This window comes from Notothenia rossii, assembly GCF_949606895.1.
Source record: "Notothenia rossii genome assembly, chromosome: 7".
Lineage (NCBI taxonomy): Eukaryota > Metazoa > Chordata > Actinopteri > Perciformes > Nototheniidae > Notothenia > Notothenia rossii.
This window is the reverse complement of record NC_136905.1, coordinates 10686732-10697409: the sequence shown is the minus strand read 5'-3', so window position 1 is coordinate 10697409 and position 10678 is coordinate 10686732. Positions and strand designations below refer to the sequence as shown.

At 39.3% G+C, this 10678-nt stretch overlaps 2 protein-coding genes across 3 annotated transcripts; one reads left to right on the top strand and one right to left on the bottom strand.

Moving 5' to 3' along the window:
* The first annotated feature begins 6 nt into the window (after nucleotides 1-6).
* Nucleotides 7-2279, top strand: zc3h12aa (zinc finger CCCH-type containing 12Aa). Its single transcript, XM_079694506.1, has 3 exons — nucleotides 7-31; nucleotides 118-224; nucleotides 339-2279. Exons 1-3 carry the CDS (start codon nucleotides 9-11, stop codon nucleotides 1358-1360), a joined length of 1152 nt encoding a protein of 383 aa, XP_079550632.1. The 5' UTR covers nucleotides 7-8; the 3' UTR covers nucleotides 1361-2279.
* Nucleotides 2280-3737: 1458 nt separating this feature from the next.
* On the bottom strand, nucleotides 3738-9733 carry LOC307046851 (uncharacterized protein). Of its 2 annotated transcripts, none has more exons than XM_079693507.1 (7): nucleotides 9643-9733; nucleotides 9448-9546; nucleotides 7666-7850; nucleotides 6397-6481; nucleotides 6159-6318; nucleotides 4711-4950; nucleotides 3738-4031 (listed from the first exon to the last, which is right to left on the bottom strand). In XM_079693507.1, the coding sequence occupies exons 1-7, from the start codon at nucleotides 9725-9727 to the stop codon at nucleotides 3974-3976; spliced, it is 912 nt and encodes a 303-aa protein (XP_079549633.1). In that variant the 5' UTR covers nucleotides 9728-9733; the 3' UTR covers nucleotides 3738-3973. The 2 variants fall into 2 exon arrangements, with proteins under 2 accessions (XP_079549633.1, XP_079549634.1); XM_079693508.1 differs by having other exon boundaries at nucleotides 9448-9532; nucleotides 9643-9729.
* Between the last annotated feature and the right edge of the window lie 945 nt (nucleotides 9734-10678).

Below are 10678 nucleotides of genomic sequence, written 5' to 3'. Positions count from 1 at the left end.
GGCTTCTCATGTTCTCCTTTGTGAATGACAAGTAAGCAACAGATAATCGTGCAGCACCCAGCTGATTTGTCTCAAATAAAGAAAGAAATCAGCAATTTATCATTTTTTCCCCCCCAGGTTCATGCCCCCAGATGACCCTCTGGGTCGCCATGGCCCCAGTCTTGACAACTTCCTTCGGAGAAATCCTCTGCCTACAGAGCAGAAGAGACAGCTCTGTCCTTATGGTAAGATTTGATAAGCACCGAGCTCCGCTATTTTAAGATTTGGACAAGGAAGTAAACTGTATCCTAAATTACATGACCTTTAACTTATCTTTGTGTATCTTTTGTTTTCCTCAGACAAAAAGTGCACTTACGGCATCAAATGTAAGTTCTACCATCCAGAGCGGTCGAACCAGTCTTACCTGTCCTTGGCGGATGAACTGAGAGAAAAAGCCCAGATTTCTACTGTAAAAGAAGAAAGAAATGCCAGATTATCACCCAGGCAGCACCAGTCCGATCCTGCTCATAATGCCTTTTCCTATCCTTTAGACTCTACCAAAGAGCACACAAGAGACAGGCAAAGTCCTTCACATCCCAGTCAGGTTTGTGAAAATACACTGCTGTACTGGGAGGATCAGAGAAAAAGTCCTAATCAAATGCCCTGTCCTGTAAACCAGTGTCACACAGATTGGCCTGGGATGCACTCCATGCCCAGTCAATACTATGCCAACGTCTCTCACGAGTACCTTGATTCTGGCCTTGGCTCTTATGACAGTCAGTACTCTGACTATTCGCATTGCCTCAGTAACCCCAACAGACCCAGGCTCCAGCAGCTAAGTGCCCACGCCGGACCCAGACAGGCCCCAGTGCATTTAGAGAACAACAACAGCAGCCAGTCTTGCAGGTGCTGTTCCCATGTAGGCCCCTCAACAGTTTACCAGCAACCTCATGGAAACCCAGACTGCAAGGGTCATTCCCAATATGACAGCTACCCTCCTCAAATGTTCCCGCCTAGTGTGCCTCCCCAAAACACCCATCAGCATTACGGTGGAGCCCAGCATCATCAGCAAAGTTACTGGTCGGATCCATTTCAGGGGTTGCCCCAAGCCAGGACACCGTGTAGTCTCCCCTCTTCGACCCACTCCTCACACTCCAACAGCGGCTCTTACAAGGGCCAGCAGTACCACTCCTGGGGCCCAACGCATGGATCCCCTGATGCGTTTGACCCACAAAAAAGGATGGATCTCCGAAAGAAACTGCATGCCATCTTCAACCCCAGTCAGGTGGATACCGTCATGGAAATGTATCCTCATGTGACGAATGCGGAGAAACTGGCTGCAGAAATCCTCAACCTGAAGGCTCAGAGAGGGATTTTCTGATAATCCTCTGATGATTTTCTACCTTTGCTTTCTTTGAAGTCAGAACTACCATAACATTTGTGTTCACTCTATCAAAGCAAACAAGGATTTGCTTGAAAAGCTTAATTGTGTCGATGGATACGATAATACTTTAATGGTCAGATCAAGTCGGAAATTTGACTTGCATCACAGCAGCTACATGTGTAACATCAACATAGACACATATCGAGACACAATACATAACAGCACAATCACTGAGAGAAAACATTTTCAATGTCCCTTTAGCGTGCATTTGATCTGGGATGAATGATCATGATCTTGATTAAGCATTTGAATATGTTTAACTAAGTTGCCAATGCAGAAATGCAAATGTGCCTTCCTATTTATGAACAGTTAAGACATCTGTTCAATGTATGTGTATGACATTATAGTCAAATGTGACCGTGTGATCCAATCATTTGGATGAAATGTGTCACTTTACCCAAAAAAGTTAAGCCTAGTGCTTCTAGAGTTTTGACTGTTGATGCATATTGTGTCAAATGTTATATAAAAGTTCTCATGCAATAAGAAATGGCTGTTTAAAGTTTTATTTTTTATTTCACTCTAGTTCTCCAGAAAATTGGGTTTTTCTATATTATACCTGAGAAATAAGTATGTTGTATTTTTTAAGCTTTAGCCACATTGGGCTGGTTGAAGCTGGATTCCCGCTCCAAAATGTTATTTATAATAAATCATAAGGAACAAGGAAACTGTGAAGTCTTTTATAGAGTGAAGGCGAAAGTCATTTCCCTGTGTGTCATCAACCTTTCCAGTAAATCTGCATCAGTTTCATGAAACACTCCCGGAACAAGTGTTGTGTAAATATGTTCTGTTGGATCAATTTACAGTTAGCATGTCTTAAAAAAACCATATTCAAAATAAAAACATGTCATGTATGAAATGGAGTGTCGTACTTTTTTGATCTTGGCTAATGCCTCTGTAAATAAGTTTCTAAAGTTTATCAGGAACTTAATATTGGCAAATACTTTCGCTTACATCATACCACATTGCCTAAGATCTTTCACCAAACTCTCTTACTCAATTTCACAAGTAGGACTCTTACTTCAATCATTTTTCTTAAAAGTCTGGAGTTTTACAAACTGAGTAATGTTCACTGATGTCGCAAGCTGAATAAAAAAACTGCCTGAGGGGGGGAGGTCAGACTGCGTGTGTGTTTCTATGTTCACTTAAATTAAATACTTATCGAATTAACACAGTTTGTGGCTGCTCTTGAGTTCCTGTTTATTTACATAGTAAGCTTGACAACTATATGATTGATTTTGAATTACATTTCGCACAGACTTCAGTTTACCTCTAGAAACACTGTCAGGATGGATTACTTGGAATTTGGGTGAACACATTCATGGTCCCCAGAAGAGGGATAGTAACTCTAATCTCCTGACAGCATTGGTTTTCAACCAAATACCTGAAACACTAATGACGTTCCCATCAGTCCCTACTGTACTTCAGTGATATTTCTGTGTTTGGTAATCAGCACATTTGATCATGTTTTCAGGCTAAAATAACACAATTGTGGTAAAAAATCCCTACTAAACACAAACATGTTAACATTGTGAGCATGTTTAAGTGTTTAGCTCAGGGCACATGCGTCAAACTCAAGGCCCGGGGGCCAAATCAGGCCCTTGGTGGATTTAATTTCGGCCCGCAGGATAATTTTTAATTACTATTAGATCTGGCCCGCCGGTATTTTGCACGCACCCCTTCACTCAATCCTAAGGATTTCCTCAGCTCAGAGCCTGACCCCAAATATTGATGAGCTTGCACCCAAGATGAGATGCCAAGTATCTGCTTGAGCTAGCATCACAGAGCAGAACACTGAGTTTCAATGGATGTTTCCTTCTGCACTTTTTTTCTTGAGACAACAGGGCATGTTTGTTTTTTTCTTTGCGGGAAATGGTTTTTTTGAAGCTGTTGTTGGCCTGTGGAAAAATGTAATCATAAGAAATGACTCTGCAGATAGAGCCATAAGAAATTAATGTAACTGATTATTTAATGTTTAATGTTGTTTTTATAGGCAATCATTTAAGCTTTGTTAGTTCCAGGTTTAAGTTCATTTCAATAAGTTTTGGAAATAAACATTCCGGCCCTCGACTAGTACCCATTTTTTAATTTTGGCCCACTGTGTATTTGAGTTTGACACCCCTGGCTTAGGGCATGAAGCAGATTTTGTGCACAGTGCACAACCTGTTTGTGTGACCTATGACCAAGGGCGGTCATCGTTGAAGTTTTTCGACCAAACATGTCCTTGCTCTAATTTTTCAGTGGGACTAAGACACTGTATGGCCTGTTTAGTGAGAGGACTAATCCACCGACTAACTCAACAAAAGAACAGCCATTTATTTCTGCAAGTCAAACATTACTGTGTACGGTACCAAAGCTCACAAAACAGAAGTATTCAACAAGCTATTGTTATATAAGACATAAGACAATACACACTTTTTTTTAAATACTTTGATACAAAGATTTATCTCTTTATAATACATTTTTAGAATGCATTAATGTAACTACTCTTTTGCTTTCTTGGCCCTCTTGCCATGCATCCAGTTGGCTCTAAATCAGGAGTCTGTACTTCTGTCACTCCCAGGCCATCAGGAGCTTGTGGAAAGGTACAAAGGCGCCATAGCCAGGATTGCTTTAAGGGAGAGAAATAACACATTTTTAAGAGATAAATGAAATACAGACACTACTGAAAAATCATCAAGATATCGCTATGAAGACATATTTCCATTACAGTCTTGAAGTCATACATTAAAAGTTCATATTAATGATTTAATGAGTTTTAGTGAAAAGAAGGTACAGAAAAGGCACATAGACCTAGTTTTAAAGATATTGTTTTCAATTTCCCATGTGTAGTTCATGTGTTTTTTGTATTTCCCTACTGGGTCTTTGAAGAGAAGACTACATACGAAACCTGTTTCCATTAATTAGGAGAAGAATGTGTCAGGCTACAGGCAAATGAGTTCACACTTCACATGACAGGTTTGTGCTTCACCTCGAAAGGCTGTTATTGAGCAGTTGACAAGTTTACAGCTAAGTGCAAAGAATTGTTGTAAGTGTGTCTGGAGGCAGCTGAATACCTAAGGGCTGTAGTCTTATGCCTTAACTCAACGAGCCAGATGTTCTACAATAAGAGTTTAATTTCAGACGATCCTGCCTTTAGTTAATAGCAAAGATATAAATCTGTAATGTGATATCCGAGTGACGCAGTGGGGAACCCAATAAATCATGGAGCAGCACTGAATGTCAGGTCACACACCCTGAGATGCAACGTGTTGCTTGTGTTCACACAGTAGGCAAATGAGATCAGTTACCATTCAAAGTAGCTGTGTCCCTTGTGGTTGCCACCATGCAATCCGTGATCAGGTGTCAGCAGCTGCACCCCCAGATGGAGCTCTGCCTCCCCCTGCAGGTGGCCCAGGTAACGGATCGTTCCCGTGCTGACCCGTCCCGACGGCAGCATGATCCTGACCCGGTGACCCAGCTCCAGGTCCATGGGGGAATGGGGAACAAAAACCCGGTGAGGACCTTTGGACGACCTCCATGACCTCACACTGGAGGGAGCGAGGGTTTAGTTTTACGTTTTTTTTAGTTGTCCAGTGAAATACATTTAAAAATATGTAACATGTATTCAATCTTAGACCACTTCACCTCAGCAACATCATAGACTCTATGCATTACATTCACACAATGTTGACAATATCTGGTTTGCTTAATGCACGTATTTTATATTTTATTGCTTTCTATTTCAATGTAAATGACTGCTTTATATTATTATCTATTTTACTATATTTTGTCTTTTTTTGTAATGTTATTATAGCGTTCTTAAATATAGTTTGCTATCTGTGTTTATTTGAGTTTTCTTTTACTTTTAAGTATGCACCACAATACCAAGTCAAATTAGCGACGCCCACATATGTATGATTTCACTGCGTCCGTGGGAGTTCAGACCCCTCCTTATGGGAACTCAGCTCCCATTGGCTCCCACATAACTCAAACCCTGCCTATAACCAAGGGCTCTCATTGTTGAAGTTTTTTCAGCCAAACATGACCTTGCACCTACAATTCAGCATTTCTCAGTGAGACTAAGACACGTCCGTACAGCAAATGTGAAGCTGTGTACAGCAAAGTATAGTGAAATCCACCTCATAGCAGCTGGAAATCCTATGATTTGCATTATTCGCCTGTTAATCTGCACATAACTGAATAGTAAAACATGATTTTACAGTACTGGACAAGTTCCTGCCTGGAAGCAGGTATAAGGAAGCCTGAGAGTAATGCTCCCTCCCTCCTAACCAGGAAGCAGTCCTGCACACAACCCCCGTAAACTGTTGTTTTTTTGGGTGCAGTTTATGCAAATCAGGGAAAGAATCAGTTCACGCCAAGTAAGTTTAAACAGACATGGAATTTACTTTAGGTGATAATGGTGTATGCATTAATCCAGTAAGAGGAAGCAAGAAGTTAAAAGCAAATATAAAGTAGTGTGACGTGTATTTTGTAAACATTTAGAACATTTAAAGTAAAGAAGAATACAAAAAATACAAAAAAGGAAAAACAGTGTGTGCCGTTTTCATAATTTAAAAGTGATATAGCTGTGTCGTTTTAAAGAGGTCAATAAATGAGTGACCTATAGAGGTCGCTGTTTCCCTTTTTCAGGTCACTGTGCTGAGATAATCTAACTCTAGCTGCTGCTTGTTATGTGCTGTACAGATATGAGAACGGTCAATATTAATCTAAACCAACTCTCTACCAATCACTGTACCTGGAGGCTGAAGATGAGGAGGAGGAGGAGGAGGAGGAGGAGGAAGGTCTTGGGCTCAGAGTCACTGATGAGAAGAACTGACTGCCTGACAAACTGCTTACGTCGCCTCTTGATGACACATCAGACCCTTTGTGTTGGCGCATCATTCTTGAGAGACCTCCTGTACATGAGAGTCGACATTGTTATTGAATTTAGAAAGCATACATCTGAATGAGCTCACTGTGTTACTGTCATTTACTTGAACACTCAAGTGTTTCTCCATTGTTCCCCACCGACTCTTCATCACAGCCAGCCTCTCTCACCAACACAGCCTGAGAGGCCAGCTGGGGAGAGAAGAGAAATTATTATTACCACTGGTGGAAAGTAACAAAGAACATGTACTGAAGTTCGTAGTGCTATAGATACCTTCCAACTACATATACAAAAAAACATACATGAAAATATGATCAGGATCTAAAATATCATCATTGTTACTGATTAAAGCTCTAGATAGATAGATAGATAGATAGATAGATAGATAGATAGATAGATAGATAGATAGATAGATAGATAGATAGGTAAATAGATAGATAGATAGGTAGATAGGTAGATAGATAGATAGGTAGGTAGGTAGGTAGGTAGGTAGGTAGGTAGGTAGGTAGGTAGGTAGGTAGGTAGGTAGGTAGATGGATAGATAGATAGATAGATAGATAGATAGATAGATAGATAGATAGATAGATAGATAGATAGATAGATAGATAGATAGATAGATAGATAGATAGATAGATAGATAGATAGATAGATAGATAGATAGGTAGATAGATAGATAGATAGATAGATAGATAGATAGATAGATAGATAGATAGATAGATAGATAGATAGATAGATAGATAGATAGATAGATAGATAGATAGGTAGATAGATAGATAGATAGATAGATAGATACAGTAGATAGATAGATAGATAGATAGATAGATAGATAGATAGATAGATAGATAGATAGATAGATAGATAGATAGATAGATAGATAGATAGATAGATAGATAGATAGATAGATAGATAGGTAGACAGATAAATAGGTAGATGGATGGGAAATGATTTAGTTACAGTAGCAGCAGTTTAGGCGTTAAAAAACGTTAAAAGTTGGAAATAAGTTATCAACGTAATGAAATAATAAAATAAAAACAATAAACAGCGGCAAATAAACATATCTACAGTAGAAAGTACATGAACCACAAAGAATGCGAAACATAAAATGTTCAAGATAAGTTAGACAGTTCTATGAAAGAACAATATATATTATTGATTCTCTCACATTTGACTAGAACACTGACAGTAGCCACTCTGCTTTGTGAGTATTTTTATTATGTATTTTTTATGTTTAAAACTTCTGCTTCCAATACTTCTGTACTTTTTCTTACATGAAATTGTGCATGCAGGACTTGGAGTATTTGTATACTGTGGTATTGTTACTTAAACAAGTAAACCATTGAATACTACTCACTACTTTAACCACATGCAAACACACCTGATTACATAGATCCTCGTGCTTTCTCTGCAGCTGCGTAAACCTCCTCTCCCATGATGCTTTCTCACAGGCGGCCCTGGCCTTGATTGCCAGAATCTCTTTCTCGGTTTTTGTCAGCCTTTTATGAAGAGCTCCTTCGCGGTCTGGGCTGCCTGGTATGACTGCAAACCCTTTACTTTCAGAACCTGATAAATAAAGTAAAATGAGCTCAACACATCATATCTCTGCCTACACAGATGTAAAGTGTAATTATCGTAGAATGCAAATATACCTTTGGCCTCACAAAATTGATAAGACAATAGAGCTTGTTGTTGGTTTACCTTGATATATAATTTGTTTTCCGTCATTACATTTTAATTAGAGTGATACCGGAAGATTCACTTTTATTGTCTCCCAAAAAAAAACATAAGGACCAATGCACATCCCTTTCATGCATGAATTATGAAAGCCTCACTTAGGATTTTTTTACCAAGTTTTTAAACTTTGGACTGCTCTTGGGGCATGACAAACAAGATTTTAATTTTAATTTATTTTTATCTAGTTTTTTCAAATTTAGAAAAGAAATGTTTTATATGTCCACTCAGGTGGAGAGTATGCGTTAAAGTCTGAACTGAAAACATGTACATTTGGAAAAAATGATAAATAAAGATGTGCAAACTTAAAATTACATTATAATAAGTATATTGATTTAAGGCCCAAAAAGATATTGCAAATGAAGTATTTTCAAGAAGAACAGTAGCAGTACAGTATGAATTGTTGTTGAAATATAGCCAGTGATGCATGACGTCCACTTTAGCGGACAGGTGAATAATCATAATTTCCTGCAAAAATCAATTAGTAATAAAATCAATACTTTGACAATTTATGAATTATATGATTCCTTAGTTGTTACTTGATGTCACCAAATGTTTTACACCTGCAGGGAGCGCTTTCCATAAAAGGATTGGCAGGATATCGGTAGGTGACTTGGGCTGTGTCTCAGGTCGGTTATTTTAATTTCCTCGCTCCTCGCTCGTCGGTCCTCGGTATCACCGGAAGTTGATTTGTCTGAGCCATCTTGAGTAGCGTCCCTTGGCTCTTATTTCTGCCGGAGGACCGAAGATCGAGGAGCGAGGAGCGATAATGGAGGAGCGATAACCGAGGAACCACCAGAACATCCTCCGGTGAAATCCTCAGACACTCGCCCCGCCCCCTTAATGTGTATCGCTCACTGATTGGACGATGCAGCGCATGCACTGTCAAGACTTCAGCTGTGCGGTGTCATCACAAACGGACGTCGCTTCACCTGACGCTCCGGAGGAAAGGACGTCCCATTGCTCTTAAAATTAATTTCCCTGCTTCTCGTGGTTTCCTTGCGTCTCTCCATGCTTCCCTGGTGGGAGGGACTAAACGCAGGGGAACGACGCAAGTGAGGGATGCAAGGATTCCATTTAACCGACCTGAGACGCAGCCTTGGTCCATCTGGCTTTCTGTCGTTCATCTTGGTTTAGAGAAATGTATCATGCACTTACACTGACTTTTCCACTGAGTGGCAGTGTATGGGATGATGCAATAGGGTCCTATGTAGTGGCTGATGGTGCAACGATGCCATCAAAAGACATGCATAAGAAAACACCTTTTGAAAAGCTGTCCACTGTAGTAGCCTCTATGTGTCAAAGGGTTTGCTTGTGGAGCTAAAACATATCAACATCTCTGAATATATTTAAGCCTGCTAAATATGTTTTAATTAAAAGTAACGATTTTATTGGGCAGTGTTTATTGCTGAGTTTATGAGATCCTTACCCACAAGTTGTTTCAGCTGTCGGCTCGTGTGTTCTTGAATGTGCCTCTCCCTAGGCAAGAATTTGATGGCATTATATGGGCATATCTGAAATGCAAATACTGACGGTTTATAGTCACCATAAAAAGTACAACAATTATCTAAATGTGTTATTGAGAAAACATTTAAAGGGCACATTTCACAGAGCTAACACTTACCCAGAGGAACCTGCAGGTGCACAAGATCCCCTTGAATGTCCAGGTAAACGCAGTCAACAGGATATATGAGGTCATGATGAAGCATGTTCACTTCACGCTGTTCTGACTGAGATAAACATGATTACTGTTAATGTGATTTACCTGCTACAGCCAGTGGTGAACAGTAACGTCATACACTTACTTAATAGCTGTTCTTTAATACAATTAACAAGATAATCCTACTTTACTTTTATATCTATTTCCTGCTAATTTATATCTTTATAGGCAAATACTGTTCTTTTTACTCCTCTACATTTATTAGACAACTTTGGTTACATTGAAGATTCAGAATATTAATACAAAACATTCAACTTGAATGATCCCTTGGTCAAATTCACCTGGTAGAACATGTCATAAAAAATACTCAAACTTAAACAACTGTAAAATTAAAGTGTTAAAAAACAATAATGCATCAATTATTCAATAATATAATTTGTATATGGACTGTTGTGTAGAGTGATTACTTGGTATTGTTATGCTTATACTTGTGTACTTTTACTTAGTTACATTTTATAATGCAAGACTTTTAGTTGTAAGTATGTCTACACTTAATGGAATGCCACTTTTGCTTAAGTAAAATATCTTAGTGCTCTGTCCCCGCTCAGATTGAAGCTCATAAATAGGAGAGGTACTTAATCTAAAATTAGGTCAGATCTCTAAAATACTGTGTATTGATGACCAAAGTTGCTGTTTGTGGTTAGTTGAGTCTAGAGATCAGGTGTAGGCTGCTAAATAAAAGTAGGCCGTCTGCAGCTTGGTGCTAACACGCTATGATCTTAAACACAAACAAACACATGCAGGGAAGCTTTCTATGGGAATAACCAGATGGAGCTAAACACTGACCTTTGCCAGAAGCTCAACTGTAGGATGGGAGGAAAAAATCCCATGTGTGTGGTCACAAGGAAATGGCGCCCATGTCTGCTCAATGCTGTCCTAGTCCATTGTGAATGCTAATGTGGCGCACAAGGCTAACTGACCTGTTATGCAGCAAGTGTGT

Excerpts from the sequence above, each read along its gene's own strand:
- zc3h12aa (XM_079694506.1), top strand. The coding sequence starts at position 9 with ATGTTCTCCTTTGTGAATGACAA. Across the intron at positions 32-117 it reads TTCTCCTTTGTGAATGACAA|GTTCATGCCCCCAGATGACC; the intron begins GTAAGCAACAGA and ends TTTCCCCCCCAG. Across the intron at positions 225-338 it reads GAGACAGCTCTGTCCTTATG|ACAAAAAGTGCACTTACGGC; the intron begins GTAAGATTTGAT and ends TGTTTTCCTCAG.
- LOC307046851 (XM_079693507.1), bottom strand. The coding sequence starts at position 9,727 with ATGCTTCATCATGACCTCATATATCCTGTTGACTGCGTTTACCTGGAC. Across the intron at positions 7,851-9,447 it reads ACAGCTGAAACAACTTGTGG|GTTCTGAAAGTAAAGGGTTT; the intron begins GTAAGGATCTCA and ends TTTATTTATCAG. Across the intron at positions 6,319-6,396 it reads AGAAACACTTGAGTGTTCAA|GAGGTCTCTCAAGAATGATG; the intron begins GTAAATGACAGT and ends TCTCATGTACAG.